Source organism: Vicugna pacos, unplaced genomic scaffold (genome assembly GCF_048564905.1).
Source record: "Vicugna pacos unplaced genomic scaffold, VicPac4 scaffold_131, whole genome shotgun sequence".
Classification (NCBI taxonomy): domain Eukaryota; kingdom Metazoa; phylum Chordata; class Mammalia; order Artiodactyla; family Camelidae; genus Vicugna; species Vicugna pacos.
In genome coordinates, this window is record NW_027328811.1 from 135119 (window position 1) to 155894 (window position 20776).

Here is a 20776-nt window from a genome sequence, read left to right on the forward strand (position 1 = left end):
TTTCCCTGCATAAGGAGTTCATTAGGAAGTCCCTGGCGGTGTTTCTGATGTCCTAACTTGGCATGGTGGCTGTCGGGCAGGAAGAGACGGCCTGAGCTGAAAAGGTGCTGGGCCTGGGAGGCAGGTGACAGCGGCTCCAGCCGCAGCTCAACCAGCGCCTCGTTCTGCCTCTCGGGGCTCAGCATCTCATCTATAAGCAAAGGGATGAGCATGTACCAGGACAGGCTGCCCAACAGAAATGAAATGAGAGCCATGTAAAGAAAGTTTCCCAGTTGCCACGTTTAAAATTTGAAACAAAGAAACAAACCAACAAACAAAAAACAAATACTAGAATGTGATTTTAAGAACAGATCTTACTTAATCTACTGTATGTAAAATACTATTATTTTGACATGTAATCAATATAGGAAGTAAAGAGATAGTTTATGTACTTTTACTAGACAAGCCTCAGCGTCTGATGTGCATTTGACCTACAGCACATCTCAGCTGAGTCCAGCCTCCTCCCCAGTGCTCCTAGCATCAGTGGCTTTGGCTACTTTATTGGACAGCAACTCCAGGGGTCCCACCATGTTCCTGGCTGTAAAGCGGGAGTAAGTGTCCACACTAACCCTAAAAGGATCTCTCTGAAATAAAGGCGGATTCACTTTGAAATGTCTGGAAACCGGCGGGCTGCACCTCCCTCCCCCCTTGGCTACAAGATTGACTTCTTCCTTGCTGATCCCTTTCTGGATGTAGGGAAGCAATCCAGCACACAGCCAAGGTGGACTGGCTTCCAGGTAAACTTACCTGCTGTCTGTGTCCAGTCCCATGAAGTCCTCCTTCTCAAACGGGATGTAGGGGAGGGGGATCTTGTCCCCAGAATTCTTGGGGCCACCATCCAGCCACTTGGACTTGAGCAAGATGAAGAGTGACTCAGTGAAGTCCTCGATCCTCTTCTCCACCACCCTGCAGTACTCTTAGATTGAAGGCAACGTCGGTGCGCGTCTGCTCGGCTACCTCCCCATGCTGCACAAAGACAAAAAGCTGAGAGTCATTAAGCGATGTGCCATACAGCTCCTCTGCATGTGGAGCTTCTCGAAGGCCTTGGCAGAGAGAGACATTCGGTAATGGTGAGAAGGCCCACGACCTTGGGGTGTTTCTGGAAGACGCTCCACCGATTCTCGGGCACATAGCGGTGCCTGTAGTGGATACAGAGTGTCCACTGGGAGCCACAAGGGCTGATATGGCTAACCGAGGTGAGTAGCTGATAGATGCAAAAGAAATTCTCCTCTGAGATGATCTCTATGGATTGGACCACAACGGGACGAGTCTGGTGGTCCTCAGCACACTGCACGTAGTCAGGGATGCTCATGTTGCAGGCCCTGCCGAGAGGGGGAGGAGATCGAGGTACATTCTCTGCTGTGTGCTACGGGCCCATCTGGGTTGCGGTGACCTGGTGTGTACCAGCCAGAAGACAAGGGAAGCCAAAGCAAATCCAAGGGTACAGTTTGTCCTCAGAGTCTGCATATGGCTACTGTAGCTCGATCACATTACCCAGCTTTTGGTCTAGGCTTCCTGCCTCTGCAGAGAAAGGTCATTTCTTATTTTCTATTTCCAAGCACCTAGCAAGGCCCTGATGCAAAGTCACTGCTCAAAAATGCTGAATAAAGAAATGAACAAAGGAAATGCTTCCCCAACCCCCTTCAGCAGAATATAAAGAAAAGGACCACAGTAGGATCAAAAGATCTGGATTCCTATTCAATTTATTTGAACTCCTAAGCTTCATAATAATGGATAAGAAAACTTGCCTTGGGGTAGAGGGTATTGTTCATTGGTAGAGCATATGCTTAGCATGTACGAGGTCCTGGGTTCAAACCCCAGTACCTCATTTTAAAAATGAAACAAGTAAATACACCTAATTACCCAGCTGAAAAAGTATTTTTTAATTCAAAAGTCAAAAAACACCTTGCAATTGACACAACATTGTAAACTTGACTATACTTCAATTAAAAAAAAAAGCCTTGCCTTACAAGAATATATCTGGATTACGGATGTTTGAAAATGTAAAATGCATAGGGTACCACCTGCATAAAAGGAGGTGACTGTACACATGTTCTATCCCTCCTTTATGAGTTATACTTCCTTTGGGGGGGTTATAACCTCTCAGAGCTAATTTTCTCAGATTAAAAAATATAAACATTACCTGATTCTCAGTACTGCTGAAGAATCAGATAACTCTATGAAAGCATCTGACCCACAGAGTTTACTCAATAAATGTTTGTTGAATGAATGAATAAACAAGCAAAGTGAATGCTGCTCCCTGCCACAAACCATCATAATGGTACTGCCTGGAAATCCCAAGCCCACGTTCACCCGACTCTGCATTAACAATGTGGGTGACCTGGACAGGCCTGTGTGCTTCTCGAAGCCCCAGTTTAATCGTGAATAGAAATAAGGGCAATAACACAAACCTCAAATTGTTAGTGAGTCAGTAATGAATTGTACCCCAACACTGTAAGATGGAACCATTAAGAAAACTGGGCAAAGGGCCCATAGGCCCTCTCCATATAATCTCTTACTACCACATGGGAATCTACATTACATCTCAAAATTAAAAGTCTAATATTTTAAAGAGGTTATCGAGGTTAGGTGAGCTCACTGTCTCAAATAAGGAACACACAGTACAAATAGGACAATGCCCAGCCCATGAGATACACTCAGTTAACATTCCCACTGAGCCCACTAGTCCCTCCAACTTCAGAGCAAGAGGATGGGTCCTCGTGGCAACAGGCCACAGCACCTGAAGCTAACAAAGCTACTGGTGTCCACTTAAAAGAGCCCCTGTCACCACACTTGTTCTAATTTTCTATTTGTAATTTTTTTCTTTTCATTAAATTGGAACTCCAAATTGCATAGAATTCTTACCAGATATCATGATGGCAGCCCTTCAAAACCTGACCACAGAGATCATGATGGCAGCCCTTCTTGGTGAAACAATAAAATGAAAAGCCATTTCCACAAGACCTCTGTGTAAATCTACTAGGGAACTTCATCCTGGACTGAGGAAGAGGACTGGGGAGTAGGGGGTAAACTGGGACACGGAGAAATATGGGCCACCTGTCCCACAATGGACTTTAGACTCACCCTCACCCTCCAGGAACTTCTAAATACACACAGACAGAGTGCTATGGACAAGAATTTTTTTTAAACAAATCCCTGAATCCCTAGCAGATCTTGTTTCTACCGAGACACAAATGTCTTATTTGTATAATGTTTCACAGAAGCCTTAAAATATTATCACCCCAACTTGACACATCAAGAAACTGAGGTAGAGAAGTTTATCACATTCTACAAGATTAGAGAGAGGCCACGTCAGACACCGTATTTAAATCCAAGTCCCTGCTCCGTTGCTCACACTAGAAAGTGTCACATACTGCCTCTTTCCTGCCCTCTCCCTGCAATAAATCTCTGAAGAGTCTTTTCTGTGTCACCTGCAATCAAAATCACATCAATTTTTCACAAAGAGCTATGTCACTCCTTGGAGGACATACCAAAATCTAAAGGGTTGGGTTGAGAGGAGATATTTGCATTTTCTGTTTCTCAAAGGAAACATGGCTTTAAAAGAAACTGAAAAGTATTTATCTAGTCTAAGCGCTCATTGTGCACAGAAAGAAACGGAGGCTCAGAGGAGAAGAGGAAAGGGCGTTATTAACAAATATTGCCTCAGTGCAGCACCAAGCCAGCCCTGGGCACTTCTGGGGGAGGATCTGGAAGGCCCAGGAGAATGAGTGTTAGAAAATAGAAAGAGAAGAAGAATATAAGGCCCCGTCTCTACACCACCATACCATGAATTTCCACCAAATTACCCAGTATGGGTGCAGCCAATAGTAAGGTTGTCTAAACAGGTTATTGAAACCTGGAATTCTCAACCATAGTGGAAATTCCAGCATTTACTGTGCTTTTTTCCCAGTTCAATCATCAATTCAGTGGGCATTCTGTACCAGGGACTACACGAGACCTGGAGTTCTCCCAAATAAAGATCTCTATTACCACGTGTGCAAACCACATAAAGACCACCAGAAGAAAAGCGCCCACAGATAAGATGGAATTACTGAAACTGAAAGCAGCCAAAGAGCATATATTACTAGGAAAAATGGTGCTCCTATAAATGGACTCATGGACATAGAAAGCAAACTGTATTTAGCAGGCAGGAAAGGAGGGATTAACAGATACAAATTAGTAAATATAAAATAAATGACAAGGACCTGCTATATAACACAGGGAACTATATTCAATTTCTTGTAATGAGTTATACTAAAAACAATCTAAAACATATATATATACATATGCATATGTTTATAACTGAATCTCTGCTGTACACCTGAAACTAACATTGTAAATTGACTACACTTAAATAAAAAATAATTTAAAAAATAAGTAAAAATAAAAGCAATGCCATTAAGAAAAAATAAAAGAACACTCTCATCCCCTTAGCTGTAGGTGGTGGAGAATTCTGGTTGCAAACACCAAGTCCACTGGATCACTCCAGCAATGGCTGTCACTCTTTCTGACCATCAGAGAGTCACTTGTTTCACTGAGGTTTCTTTTCTCTTCTGTGAAAGGCTACAGCTGCAACTAACGATGTATAGAATCTCATCATTCACAAGCCCAACAAGTAGTGAGGACTTCCCATGGGCCAGGCTCTGGACAGAGGAAAATATAGGGTCCGAAATATATTCATGGTTAGAAGAAGTTTGTGCCATAAAGACGTTAATTCTTCCTGTTTTGATAGACAGATTCATTGCAATTCTGATTAGAATTCCTACCAGATTTTTCTTGGAATGTAACAAGTGAATTTATGGTCAAGATTAGCCAAGAAATTTCTTTAGAACCACCACTGGGGAGGGGTGGATAGGTCATTAATTTCCACTGCTCTTTCTGAAGTGATAAAAACGTTCTGGAATAATAATGGTTGCACAACTGTGAATATGCTAAAAGCTGCTGAATTTTACCATTTAAATGGATGGAATTCATGGTGTGTGAACTATATCACAATAACGCTGTTATATGAAAAAATATTTCTTGACAAATATTTTTCTTTTTATACCACTAGTCTGTCCCACAATTTAAGAAAAACAAAAAACCAATACAAACCAAACTGTGCCAGGAGTTCTTTAGGACTGCAATATCCCTGGGTCTCCAAGGCCTCTGGTGATGCTGTTCCTGTTAACACACACTAGCTGGGCTGGGCTAGTTAGGGACTGTAACTGTCTTTTTAAAATCGACGGTCACACGTTTCACCCTTGGAGAGGGAAGGAAGGAGGATATCACAGCTTCATGCCTTCAGCTCATTTTTAACAGAACCAAGCCCTGCTTTCACCACTGTTAATCCCTCTCACTATAAAAACACGTGACATCAATAAGCACCGCCATCATAACACCTGAAAGTGTTCAAGGTACTTACCTGCGGCAGAAACACTGAGGGAGGAGACAGAAGCTTGCTCAGCACTGATGCTCCCTTTTCCCGACTCCACCAGGTGAAGCTGGGCGCTACAGCCAGAGGCCCTCAGCCCCGGGAGCAGCACACACGCCACTGAGCTGGTCCTGAGGGAGGGTGAAAGGGAAAGGAGGGCAGCCCTAGGGGGGAGGGAAAGGGGGGGTGCGGGCTGCAGCCCCGCTCGGAGGCCAGCCCCAGCACCAGCATAAGCCGCCCGCTCCCGTCCAGGTCCGCAGACCACGCCCGCCCGGGAAACAGCCCGCCCATTGGTGGGGACGGGCAGGCGGCCGAGGAGAGGAAGCCCGGGAGGAGAGGACTCGCGGGCGGGAGAGGGGAAGGGGACGCCAGCCGTGGACTGAGGGGATCCCGGCTGCGTGAGAGGTGGCAGGCGCACACCTGGACCTGGACAGCTGTGGCCGGGGCGCCGGGGCAGGTGGTGCTGTCAGAAGGGTCTGGCCAGAGAAATTCAGCTGAACACGGGCTGACTGGCGCCCTTGGGGGCTGTGAAAGGCGGATCACCCTCCCGAAGCCGCCTGAACCCTTTCCCGGGAGCCCCCCACCTTGCACTTCCACAGCCAGAAGCCCCAGCCCCAGGCAGGAACCAAAGGCCTAACGGGCGACAGAGTTGAGAAGCATTTGGGGCCAATCCCCGGCTTGGACATGGAGCTTCGAACCAGCGGACCACCAGGCACCGACAGCGCATGCGCAGGAGGGACATGGATCCTCTGGATTCTGCGAGAGAAGGTGGGACAGCGAGGGAGGGAGAAGATGGGAGCGGGTGGAGAAGAGGGGAAAAGTGGAGGGATACAGATGGACAGGAAGAGCAGAGAAGGGATGGGTCTGGATAGGGGAGTGTCGTAGCGGAGTTGGAGAGAAAAAGCTTTACCTCTAGGGCACCCTGAGATGGCAGACCTACCTCTGTACCCTTCTGTAACCGTTCAAGTCTCGCAGCTCATGTTTTACCTCCCTGATCCAGCCCTCCATCAGATGCTTCTGCAGAAACACTACGGGGATCACACCCGTTGCCCCCATGCGGAGCTGGGTTTTCTGTTGCTCTGAGAACCAAGCACCCGCAGGTGTTGTCGCTCAGAACTTCCTTGGGAAGAGCACATATTCCCCTTTTACACGCTGGGAAACAGGCAGGAAGGATCACTGCCTTAGCTCCACTGTCCCAGGTGTTGGGCTGGGGGGAGTGGTGTGGTACAAGATCAGAGCCCCAGACAGAGCAGACTGCCTGAGTGTTGGTGCATAGTCCCCATCCCTCCTGGGTAAACCATACCCCAACCTAGTGGAAACATCAAGGGCTCACAGTGGTTTCCTGGGGGTGGGAGAGCTGTCCTCATGTGAAGGAAAAGTCCAGCTGGGCTAAAAAGCTAAGTCACAAATCTGAGTGTGATAAGTGTCGGTTTACTGATCTAAGTTCTGCTGGGCTATCTCGTAAATCTGAAGTTTAGTGTCAGTTTATTGGCCTAACAACCTAACTCGTAATTCCAAGCTCAACAAGTGTCAGTAACGTGATCTATTACAAGTTGATAAGCTCCAGTGTACTGATTCCTTGCTTTTTGTTCTTTAAGTCTTATTGGCTAATATCCCCTTACTTGTATTGAAGTATTTAAAACCTCATGTGCACGTCTTGGGGGTGCTCAGAACTTCGGAGCAGAAGCCCCTCTGAGCCCGCCGGCATAATAATTCTGAGTACTCCAGCACTCCGATTGGTGCTTGTTTCTTGGCTGGCCTGTTTCCATAACACTCAGCTCCAGTGCCCAGCTTTCTAGGTAGATAGGGGTGTTACCAAGTCCAAATTCATTCTCCTCAGTGCAGGACAGGCCAATAAGTTTGGAAACTAGATGTTGGGGCTTGGAATAGCAAGTTTCTGTAGACCTAGTTGGCAAACTAATGTTCTGGAAAACCATCTCCCCAAGTCACAATTCAGGCTCCTTTCCTACGCGCTTGGTTGTTGCAAACTTCTTAGTGTAGGAATTCCTTCTTGTTAGAATCCTTTGTTCTTACAGCTATCTGCGTGGGTCAGATCCCTGTAAATCTCCAACAAAACAAACGTTATTTTCTATTCTGCAATTTGCTATCTTTTAATGAATGAAAAAATTTTAAATATCCTTAAAGGTCAGAGCTTCAGAATAAGCTCTCCTGTGTATTTCAGGCTCTAGGCAACAATTTTTTACAAGCAAGATGAAGCCTAGGAGACAGAGCATAGGGTTAAATTCAAAGGAACAGATCTAATATGGAGTCAGATTTGTTCTGTTCTATTACCCGGGCAGAAGCCACTTGAGGATTTAAATCTCTTTAAGTTAAAAATAACTAAAATTTTAAAGGAATTTACATACATAGGTGGGAATGTGCAAAGCATATCTGGAAAAGCACCCAAAAGATAGTAAACAGTGGCATCTCCAGACAGGGCTGAAAGAACAGAGGATGAGGGAAAACTTCTTTCACTTGTGTATTTTTGTGCTCTGTCTGAGTTTTTTTTTTAACCATTTGCTTGCATTTCTTTTTCAGTTAAAATAAGGTGTAATGGAGCAAAGGAGTAACTAGCTTAGCAAATACAGCAGCCATGGAATCACTAAGTCATCACTTTTGATTTAAGCCAGAAAGCATTTATTGACTCTCTCCAGTGTGCTCAGTCCTGTTTTAAGACTTCTTTTATATTATTATTATTATTATAATACTATTATTATTTCTAGTACTATTACTATTACTATTATTACTATTATTTTATGAAATAATAACATGGTATACCTCACCCCTGCCCATGGCTGGTGGAAAACCAACTGAGTTTTTCTTGAGCTGTTTTCCAAGGAGTAGAGATGAGTTTATAAACAGAACACATCTTCAGGGCAAAACAGGCAGTGTGCATTACCAGCAGGCCAGACAGCAAAGAAGGGTTTTCAATAGAGGCGCCCAGAAGCTGAGAGAGAAAGCCTCCAGGACACTACAAAAAGCTGCCCAAACTGCCATCTCCATGGTACTACTGAAATAGGAAAGAACAAATCTGACTCCATATTTGATCTGTTTCTTTGACTTTAACAAAGCCAAGTTAATATGCTCCGGTCTTTTCATGGGTTATGATGTCACAGAGGAAACGGACAGGTCAACAAGGAACCACTCTGCCGTGATCACGGAGCCGGGGAAAGGGACGGGCTGCAAGATGTATGAAGCAGCCGCAACTGTGCCCATGCTTCTAGGCAGGTATCCAAAATCGCCTCGACAAAGTGTCAAACATTTGTGCCCATGTCCTCATCAACAGACATGTATTAAAGACAAATGGAAACATATAAAAGGCCAATACCCTTGCTGGGTACACCGTCCAAAGAACAAAGTCTCAGTTTGACAACTGGCCATCTCGGTTCCATGGGATTCATTCTTGGAGAACCTTAAAAACCACTCTTCTGTCCTCAAGAATTGCTGCATATTTGTCCTATCTTTGGCTCAGGGATGCAGCACGTTCAAGTGAACTTTAATGTCTGCACAGATTTGACTGTCTTTCTCCAGGTTCATTTGTCCATTCCAATGAGGCCTGAGCTAAGTCCATCCTCTGTAAGATCTAGTCCCTCCAGTGACAGCTCATTGAGCCTGCAATTAAAAGCCAAGTGAACAAGACTGTCCTCAGCTAAAAATTTCACCCACCCTTCACTGTTTTCTTAATCTCCTCTCCTGGCTAAGTGCAACAGACTAACACCTCCCTCCACCAAGATTACCAACTATGTCATTTTGTCTCCCCAAAGAGAAAGTAAGGTCCATAATAGAGGAGACAACTACATAGTCACCTCTGAATTCGTAGCATATAGAAATGTTAATAAATAGAACTATGATCATGGCTTCTTTCCTTTAAAACCTTTCTGGTTATTTGAATGAGACCTTGGAAGGGAGGTGTTTGCTGTCCAGTATCTTGATCCACAAGACTCTGGAGGCCTTTTTCAGAATGGCTGTTCACTGATTCATTCAAAACACAACTTATCAATCAAGGAGTAGCTGTGCTTTTCTGCCAGGTGTTTGTGGTCACTCTCATGCCAGAACAACTTTAAACTATATCCTTACTTTGGATTTGTTATTTTTCCCCTCTTCCAACAAAATTGACTTTCCTTATTTTCTTGCCTTGAGGAATTTTTTTTTCCTATTTCACCCTTTAGTAAACCAAGATCCTCAGTATGGGCTTGGCCCATAATATGATCCCCCATCCAACTCCTAGTGTCAGAGGCCTGGGGCTCACATCCTGCCCTCCTGTCAAGGCAACTGAAAATCAGTTCAGGATCGAACCAGCACCCCAGGGATTCTAAGGCTCGCATATCTCCCAGAAACCCTGCTTTCTCATTTGTCTTGGCTTCTGAGAATTTCCCCTCACTTTCTTGACAATTTGTTGTGCAGCTTGAAAGATGAGGAAGGAAGGTTTTATTTCTTAATCAGCATTTTAAGGAACTTGTGTAATGAAAGTTTTCACGAGTTTCTAGAACCCTCCATTGCCGAGATAGAAAACACACTAGACATTTTCTAAATTTAGCTCCCATGTGCATTTTTTCTTTGTTTTAGTTTTCTTAACTGTTAACAGACATTTTTTAATTAAAAAAAAATAAGGCCCCAAAAAGGATAGAACACTGAAGGGGCAATCAAAATTAAAGGGCAAAGACAGAAAAATGATAACTACTCTACAAAGTTAATATAATACATACACTATGTATCAGATCAGCAATTCTCAGTAACAGCTAATTGAAACATGACCATGAGGTAAAATTTCTCTCCTGTCAGGACATGGCCAACAGAAAATACAATTAAACCAACAAACTAATATCCTAAGTCTGACGAGGTACAGAAGTCTACAAGCTAAATGTGTCTTCTTCTGGAAAAGAGGAAGACACACCAGCTCTTTTCTGTGGAGCCTGAGCCCACGGGAGGACGGTGAAGTGAGCTCTGTAAGTACCCAATTAGCAAACTGAGTGATGAATAAATAGACGTGAGCTTTGATGACAGAGGTGATACTACTATTCATTTGTCCTGTAAAGTATGACTTCCGTTCAGTGATCAATACTTCGGTGTCCTCAGGAGTTGACATTATTCGAAAATGCACAGCCTTGGCCCAGACCTCCTCTTTCAGCTCGTGACACTGCACTTAGATGTCACAAGGGCACCTCCAACTCCACCTGCAAAGAGCTGACTTCACGGTGCTCCTCCAATAGCCGTCCTGCCCAGGGCCTCTGGTCCGGGGCTAAGTTCTCCGTGCCTCTCCCAACTCAGACCCATCACTCACAGATGTGAATGGACCCCTCCTTCAGGGCCCAGATATCCTCAGACACCGAGTCCCACCACCCACACCTGACCTACCAGATACTCACTGGCACTCACTCAGCACTGACTCTGTGCTGGGACCATGCTGCACACTGCAAACGTTATCTCACTGGATCTCCACAACAGTCCTGGGAATTGGGTACATCACTGCTTCAATTGATTAGATAAATTGTTTCACTTCCTTGAGTGCGTCATTCAAACTGACACGGCTACTGAGCCACAAGCCTGGGCCTGAAAACAACTTGAAAATTGAACACTGCTACACCTCGCAGCCACCCGACTCTGACTCATCACATCACCTCCTGCCAAGCCTTCTAAATGTTTCCAAGCACTCTACAAGACAAAAGTGAACTACGAGAGCACCCCACTCTCCAACATAAAATCTGTCAATGATGGTCCACTGCCCTTAGGAGAAAGCCCCACCGGGCCTGAGCACAGCCCAACGGTCCAGCATCCGCGTTCCCTGCGCGGCCGCGCCGCCTCACCCAGTACGCAGCTCTACACGTGCCTTCTCTAGGACAGGGATGCTGACTCCGCACAACCAAGGGCTTGTCTCACTTGAACAATGATCACCTTCTTCAGTGTTCATCTTCTTCTTTGCTGACCCTCAGAAAAATGTTTTCTCATGATGAATCAATATCTTTTTCCTTATAACTTCCCATCATTGATAATGAGCTCCCCCAAAAGAGAGAAGACCTAATTGTCCGTCTCCTTATCTGTAAAGTGAGATTAACAAGGAAATATGTGAGGTTTTATGAGAAATAATATTCATGTGAGGCTGAGGGACAATTCCATCATACAATAAGCACTCAATATGTGCTTAATTAATATTAATAAGATTATATTGCATTCCAGCAACCTTCAATCAATTTTTAATGATTTTGTCCAACAGACTACTGACAAACTGTTGGACGAACCACTTTGAGCAGATCAACACAAGCGTACTGGGATAGGTAAGCGCTGACTCCAGTTGCAGCTGCAGCCACCCAGCACTATGGGGTAGAGGCAGTTTGCTCAAGCTCTTACATGTTGCTTGAGCATTTAGTTGTCGTTATTGATTAAAGACAGGTGTTCTTTAGTCAAAGCCCCTGAAACATAAATCTTCAAAGATTGATGCAAATTAGGTTTCAAGAACAACACTCTCATTAGAAATTATTTGAAAATCATAGTCTTAGCTACTCCGCACATCAAAAGGGCATGTTCTTAATGTATCTGACTAAATACACCGAAAGGGTTGTTTAAAAGAAATTACGATGAAGCCATCCTGAATAAGCTCCAGTATCATCTGCACAAAGCCCCACCCAAGGGTCTCATTTCACATTTCCACATAGGTGTTCAGGTAGCTTAACTTGGGTCTTGGTTTCTTATAACACGGGGTGGGGAATTGTTGTGGATAGATTTAAGTAGCAAATATATAACTAGGGTAATTGCTGTTAAGGAATTCTAGAAATAAGAAGATTGATATATAGTCCCACCCATAAGAAACTCAGCATTTCCAATTACAGCAGCATTAAAAATAAAATGAGAGATACATTTAACAAAAATTTACAAGATTTGTACATTGAACTTTTTGAAGTATCACCAAAATAAATTTTAAAAGATCTACATATATGGAAGACATCCCATTTCCATGGAATGATAGACAGTATTATTAAAAATATTAAGACTCCTCAAAATGATCTACATATACAGTGGAATCCCTATCAAAATTCCAGCTGACTTCTTTGCAAAAATTGAAAAACTGATCCCAAAATTAATATGGACGTGCAAGGGGCCCAGGATAGCCAAAACAACCTTGCAAAAGAAGAGTAAAGTTGGAGGACTCACTTTAAAAGGTACTAAAATGCTACAGTAATAAGTCAGTATGTTGCTGGCATAAGTTTGGATAAATAAATCTATGAGACACAATAAAAACCCACGGGGAAAAACTTACATTTACAGACAGTTTTCCACTAGGGGGCCAAAAACACCCCATTGAAAGAATAGTCTATTCAACAAATTGTGCAGGGACAGCTGGGTGTCTGCAGGCAAAAGAATCAATCTGGAATCTGAACACCCATATTTTATATAACAAATAAAAATTAAAACAAAGTAGATCACAGACAGAAATGTAAAAATTAAACCTATAAACTTTCTAAAAGAAGACACAGTATAAATCTTTGTGGTCCTAGGATAGGCTTTGGTTTCCTGGATACAATACAAAGAGCACAAGTGATAGAAGAAAAAAGCAGATAAACTGGACTTCATCAAAATTAAAACCCTTTTCTTACAAAGGACATCATCAAGAAAGTGAAATGACAGGGGAAATGGGTATCTCAAGTCAGAGAGTGCTTGCTCAGCAAGAAAAATAAAATAAATCAGTACATCTAACTACCTCCCCTGTAAAGAAATTGTTTTAATGTTTAAAAAAATATAGTGAAAGACAATGTGCAGAATAGAAGAACAATTTTGCAAAACATGTATCTAATAAGAGAGTAGCATCCAGGATATATAACGAATTCTTACAACTGAACAATACAATAAAACAGACCCAATTTTTAAATTTACCACGAATTTAGATACATATACAAATGGCCAATAAGCATATGAAAAGATGCTCAACATCACTAGACAAATCAAAATCAAAATGAGATCTCATTTTACACCCACTAGGATGGTTATTACCAAATCACGGACAATAACAAATGTCGTTCAGGAGGCAGAGAAACCTCATATGCGGCCAGGGGAAAGGGACAATTGTGCAACTTCTTTGGAGAAGCCTGGTATTTCCTCAAAAGCTTAGAGTTATACGGCTCAGCAATTCCACTCCTATATGTAGAGTCATCCCTCAATACCCTTGGGGGGTTGGTTTCAGGAACCCCACACCCTGGATACCATAATCCAAGGATGTTCGAGTCCCTTTACAATCAGCCATCTGGATCCATGTAGTGGAAACTACAGATATGGAGGGCCAACTGTACAGCCAACAGAATGAAAACATATTCTCATAAAAATTTCACATCAATATTCATAGCAGTATCATTCAGAGGAGCCAAAAGTTACTAACAATATCCATCCATCAATGAACGGATAAACACATTTACCAAGAATAGGCCCACAAACTTTTGGTCATTGAAACTTTGACAAAGGAGGTGAGAACATACAATGGAGTAAAGACAGCCTCTTCAGCAAATGGTGCAGGGAAAACTGCACAGCTGCATGTAAATCAATGAAGTTAGACTACTCCCTCACAGCATACACAAAAATGAATTCAAAATGTGTTAAAGAATTAAACATATAGACAAGACACTATAAACCTCTTAGAAGCAACCATAGGCAAAACATGTGACATACATCTCAGCAACGTTTTCCTAGAGCAGTCTACTCAAGCAATAGAAAAACAACCAAAAATATACAAGAGGGATCTAATTAAACTTACAAACTTTTGCACAGCTAAGGAAACAGTAAGCAAAACAAAAAGACAACCAACCTATGGAATGGGAGAAAATGTTTGCAATAAATGAAACTGCTAGGGGCTTAATTCCCAGAATATGTAAACAGCTTTTACACTTAATAAGAAAGAAAAACAAACAATTCAATTCAAAAAATGGCAGAAGTCCTAAAGAAACATTTCTCCAATGAAGACGCACAAATGGCCAGTAGGCACATGAAAAAATGTTCAATATCATTATCAGAGAAATGCAAATCAAAACTGCAATCAAATATCACCTCTCACCAGTCAGAATAGCCATCATTGAGAAGTTCACAGACAATAAATACTGGAGAGGCTGCGGAGAATTGGGAACCCTCCTACACTGTGGTGGGAATGCAGTTTGGTGGAGCCATTGTGGAAAAATGTATAGAGGTTCATCAAAAGACAAAACCTTGACCTCCCAGATGACCCAGCAATCCCACTCCTGGGCATATATCCAGAAGGAACCCTAATTAAAAAAGACACCTACACCCCAATGTTCACAGCAGCACTATTTACAATAGCAAGACATGGAAACAACCGAAATGTCCACTGACAGATGGCTGGATAAAGAGGTTGTAGCATATTTGTCCAATAGACTACTATTCAGCCATAAAATAATAATAAAATAATGCCATTTGCAGCAACATCAATGGACATGGAGAATGTCATTCTAAGTGAAGTAAGCCAGAAAGAGAAAGGAAAATACCACATGAGATTGCTGACATGTGGAATCTAAAAAAAAAAAAAAGAAAGGAACAAAAAAATAAACTTATCTACAGAACAGAAACAGACACAGAGTCACAGAAAACAAACTGTGGTTTCCAGAGGGGGGAGGGTGGGGGAAGGAATAAATTGGGAGTTCAAGATTTACAGTTACTGAGTATGTAAAGAATAAACAGCAAGTTTATACTGTATAGCACAGGAGAATATATTTAATATCTTATAGTAACTTATGTTTAAAAACAGTATGAAAATGAATGCAGGTATGTTCCTTTTTAACTGAAGTCTTGTGCTGTAGACAAGAAACTGACACAACATTATAAACTGACTAGACTTCAATGAAAATATTTTTAAATAAACTAAAACCAAAAAAAATGGAAAAGGATATTATCAAACAAAAAGAATAAAGTACTGATTCAGGCTACAATATGGAAGAACCTTGAAATTTTATGCTAAAATAAGCCAGACACAGAAAGCCAAATAGTGCCTATAAGGTGAACTGTATCTAAGCGTTTATTGTACTACTGTAAATTTTCCAGAGGTTTGAAATCTATCAATATCAAAATAAAATGTATTATGCATTAAAAACGCTTCCTCACAGGAGGGCTTTAATTATTAAATGCAGAAACGCATATAAAGCTCTTGGAAAAACAATTTGCACGTCCACACACAGTCACTGCTGTCACTGCCACTCAGAGGGTGGTGCCAGCGCTGATGAGAGCTGCCTCCACTCGCTCCCCTGCAGAAAGGAGTGAAGGCCTGAGCTCTGACAGGCAGGGTGAGCGTGAACCTGAGTCATACACAGCCACGTTCCAGACTCTGCGTTACCCAACTTTCTTATACAAACTGCAACATGTAATGTAAACACGCTAGAGGGATGTATCTTACAACACAGGGAATACAGACAATGTTTTACAGTAACTATAAATGGAGCATCTATTGTACACCTGAAACTAATATCATATTTTAAATCAGCTATATTTTTATGAAAAATTAAAAAATATTTTTAAAATGCTATCACTTTAATATTCAATTCGGTTTTTAAGTTACTACTAAACAGCTCAGAATGTATAAAAGCATTTAATTGTGCTGTTTGCTTACATATTTATTTACATTCAGCCTCTTGCTAAAAGAGAATTTAAACAATTCTGTTAAACACAGCTTAACAACCATAACAACAAAAAGGCAAAACGGAGAGTGAAGAGAAAATGGAGATTCAATACTTAAATGAAACCAGGGGGAGATAAACTCATAAAAATGGATTCCATGAAGTCAGGGCAAGTGTTAAAGGCCGACTACAAATTCAGCTGTAAGATTCTTGGCAGCTAAAGCAAAAAGAAAATGATGAAGGGGCCGGTGGTAGAGCATGTGCTTAGCGTGCACGGGGTCCTGGTTTCAAGCCCCAGGGCCTCCACTAACAGATAAATACATCTAATTACCTCCCCCCAAAAAGAACCCCAAAGAAAAGATAAAGAGAAATTTCTTTCCCAAAGAACCCTGATATTAAATTTGGGTTAAATACTTAAAAAAAGATAAAAAGAAAAATAAAAAATATAAGTGACACTGTGAAGGAAAACCCCAGCTGGGCTAACAAGCTAAGTCACAAATCTAAGTGTGATAAGTGTCGGTTTACTGATCTAAGTTTTGCTGAGCTACCTGGTAAACCTGAAGTTTAGTGTCAGTTTAATGGGCTAATAAGCTAACACGTAAATCCAAGGACAACAATTGTCAGTAACGGGATCTGTTCCAAATTGATAAGCTTCAGTGTACTGATTCCTTGCTTTTTGTTGTTTGAGCCTTATTGGCTAATAGCCCCATACTTGTAATTAACCCTATAAAACCTCATGTGCACGTCTTGGAGGTGCTCAGAGCTTTGGAAATGAAGCCCCTCTGAGCGTGCCAGCGAAATAAATCTCAGTACTACAACCTTGTGAGTTATACTTGTTTCTTGGCTTGCCTGTTGTTTCTATAACAACACAAGCGATAATGCCCGTGAGATAAATCTGCGGAGGTTGATGTCAGGTCCCCATGTCTCACGTAGGAAAATCTGAAACATTTCTCTTACCATTCAGGGTCATCATAAGCCCACCTCACACCTCCCACCTTTAAATGCAGGAGCACAGGTAGGGCCCGACCTTTGCTGTCTCTGTGTCATCACAGTGAGACAGGATGGAAGGGGGAAGAGCACAGCCATTCAAGGAAGGCCACAGCAATTAACATCAAAATGTTAAAGGATTCAAACCCCAATAGGCCTTGAGGCTCAGGATGAAGAGATTTAACTTCTAGCAGATCTTGAGCTTCAGTAAACATCCATTGTAATAGTAACTTGGTGAATAACATGCCCCAGGCAACATGGCAGTCCCAATGCTAGCCACAAAAGGTCAAAGGGTGGGAAATGGCCAACTCCCTGGGAATCCTAGCCCCTTGCCCTAAGGCTGGTCCTTCTACTTATTAGCATATGAAACCACCAAGCCCAAGAAAACAAGCAACACAGCGCCACCTCGCGGTCACCACTCTCTCTCCCTCTTTGGGGAAGGCCCACAATGTGTGGAGTGTGTACCTACTTCTAATATGAGCATCAAACCCCCACACCTCGTGAAGTTTCTCTTGCCTATCAATGTATCTCTCTGAATAAATCTACCTTTACTCAACACTGGCTTTCTCTTGAATTCTTTACTGCATGAAGTTAAGGAACAAAATCTGGTGGGGCACATCCCAGGGGCTCAATGAAAGCCTGGGACACAGCCCTTCTCATGCCCAACGTTTTTTATTCTTGTATCAACAGGACTGGGCTGTGAAGGGAGGTCTGAGGCCACAGCTAAGGGACAGAAGCAGCCTCCAGGGCTCCAATTGGTGGGCAGTCTCTCCCCCAGCATGGGTCTTGGGGTCTGCCCGGTTCTCTGTGTTTCTCTGTTGTGCTGACTCCCCAGACATACAGCGTACTCCTAGGCTTGTCCCCACAAAACCCTTCTCTCCAAAATACAAGCACATCATGTCACAATCCTCTTGTTCAACAAGGAAATGTTCAGCCCACTTTTTTTCCTCCCCAATAAAGTACCCAACTGTCCTCGCTCCCATCACACCACTATTTTCTTTGTGAGAACTCTGCACTCGCCACACCCCATCCTGAACACAGGTGCCTTACTGGCTGTGATTGAGATGTTTCTTTCTCACACAGCAAGCGTCCTTTCACTTTCCCCTTGTTACCTTAAAAAAGCATTTCCTGAGTCACTCACCCCTATGATTCTGAACTAACAAAGTGCTGAGTTTGCAGTCACTATATGCATACATCCCAGTTTTGGCTAGGTTTCCATCACAAGATCTTCATTAAGGAGCTGCATCAAGAAGTTTAAAGAGGCTATTCTTACATCTGAGTGGAGGAGCCTGCAAAAAAGTTGAATGGCTTTGAAGAGAGAGTTAACCAGGGACAAAGAAGTTGCAGGTCCTAGTCAAAAGTGTCATGAGGCAAAATGTTCTCCCAAGACTCAGTGTGGCTTATGAACACGGAGTCGGCGGGGAGGAGGTGACAGGCAGTGAGTAGGGTGAGTGATACAGGTTACGCTCCCCCAGCTGGGGAAGAAAAGGTTTTTTCCAGTTTTCCAAACAATTTCTTACTACCTTTTTCTATTATTGTCACATACTATTTCCAACGAATTAAGCATATCAATGTCAGTCATTTGGGCCACTTGGGAGAAGCTACACGATGCCATTCACAGGGCTGGGACATGACAGCCACACCAGTCTAGATTGAAAGAACAGTCGGGGTATTTGCAAGGTAATCACGGGCATGCAGCAAACTCCCCAGCTTCAATGACCTCATCTCAATGCTGGGGCCAATAAAACTACCAAGCAAAGTGCGTGATGATTATGGCCAACATCTGTTTATTAGTTAAGTGCCCGAGACAACTGTCGCTTAATGGGGAATGAGTAAGATCAACGAGGCCCTGTCTACCTGGCCAAACGCGCCCTGCCTTCCTGCCTTGGTGCAGCAGCAGAACTTGTTTAGCTGAGATGAACACCCCCAGAGCAGCCCAGACGGGAAAGCTCCCAGCTCTGCACGGCGAGACATGTTCCTTTCCTTCTCAGAGCTGATCACAATTTGCTGTCGTCTGTTTTTATGTTTATCCCTTTTGTAACTGTCTCTCCTTCGGAGTTTTTGCTCAAGCAGCACAGGGCCAGATGTGTCTTGCGGCCTGCCGGATATTCTGGGCAGGGAAACAGCCGACTCCATATCTGGCTCTGGTGCTGAACAGAGAGGGCAGAAGGCCCAGGGGCCCATGCTGAACCGAGGCCTCTGAACCCAAAATTATGGTCTGATTTTGGGCAAATTATACAGTCTTTTTACCATGAGATTCCTCATCTGTCCATGAAAATAACTGTCCATGGCACATAGAATTACAAGGATTATAGGAAATCACCAAATTCATAACCTAGCCAAGGGGCTGCAAGTGCATCCTCAACAGACAAATGCTGCCTTTACGGCTCTGACACATGCTAAGCGGGGCGGCACCACACAGTGAACACTGCTAAGTGCCAGTGGGTTAAGTGCTTCATGTGTGCTATAATACTCTTTAGATCTTACAACAATCCCAGGGTGAAACGAATATTATGCCCATTTCACAGATTCACCAACAGGTTAAGAGATTTTGAATTCTATTCCAAGGCCCTATGGTGAAGAAATGGCAATTTAAACCGGAATCTGGGCCCAGGCCTTGGCTCCATCTCTCTCCAATCCACCTGACCACTTGCCTTTGAATTCCACCTCTCCAATACACAAGTTTCAGCCGGCCAGCTCTTAAATGCAATTTGTGCAGTTTGTCAATGTTGGTTAATTACCATAAACTGTTCTCAGAAACCACTACAGTAAAGAAAGGTGGACGTAAGGAATTCTGCATTGCGTTCTCCTGCAATGTGCAGGATCCCTTTCCTACACCTCCAAATCCAAGTGTATGCTTCCTCCCTGTTTATGTTTGCACACGGCTTATTAAAGCAGAAGGTACCTGCAGTAATTCCATCTCGGTTGCTTTCCAAGGTTGCAGATTATCCATAATCAGTCTGTGAACGAAAATACTACAATGTGAATGAGAATACTGCAACCATGACAGTAAACAAAGAATACTGAAACCAAGTCATTAAAGGCTGCCGCCACCCCCCAGCTAGGACAGGCCTGCAGCTCAGCTGCTACAGCAACTCACAATGGTGTCATCTGAGCAGACTCAGAATAAGAAAGGACAGGCTACTGGCCCGAGATAGCTAGGTGCTTGTCTAAAAAATGAATTCAGTGAGTCCAAATATTTGCTTCCTCTCACACATACAAAAGTACTAAATTCTTGAACTTGAGATACCTGGCTTTCTTTAGATAACAAGCAATCTTTTATTGTTCCAACAACCTGGTCTTTGTTGTAAAGCTCCTATATATCCTAGCTCTGCCTCAACCTCTTGGGAGCAGTCCCTCAGAGAGTTCTGACAGGCTGTCATCCTGGCTCGAGTCCTCCCGCCAAATGAAACATAACTCTTAACTTTTAGGCTGCACATGTATTTCAGTCAACAGTTTTGGACACCATGAAGCACCACAGCAGATTTCTCTCCACCTGAACTCTCCAAGTAACTGGAGCCTTGGTACCAGCAGTGGCCCTTTGTGCCCATCCACCTCCTCGGGGAGTCCAGATGAATTTGGGTGAGTCTCTCTAGGTTCTCGGATCTCACATATTGGTTGATGATCCTAAGTTTTATCTGGCGGTGTATCCAGGTACGTGGCCCTCCAGTTGAAAGAAACTGAGGTGAATTACCCACCCAGTGGAGACATATTGAGTGGGGCCTGGTTGAAAGAT

At 43.1% G+C, this 20776-nt stretch overlaps 1 protein-coding gene across 1 annotated transcript in view; it reads right to left on the minus strand.

Annotated features, from left to right (window-relative positions):
- Positions 1–786: 786 nt before the first annotated feature.
- The window catches only part of LOC140695080 (uncharacterized), a 31403-nt gene continuing 11413 nt past the window's right edge, over positions 787–20776 (minus strand). The window contains exons 3-5 of the mRNA XM_072958007.1: positions 5444–5583; positions 5134–5281; positions 787–1005 (exon numbers count right to left, since the gene is read on the minus strand). Coding sequence (XP_072814108.1) covers positions 5530–5583 — 54 coding nt within the window. The 3' untranslated portion in view covers positions 787–1005; positions 5134–5281; positions 5444–5529. The remainder of the gene's footprint in view (positions 1006–5133; positions 5282–5443; positions 5584–20776) is intronic.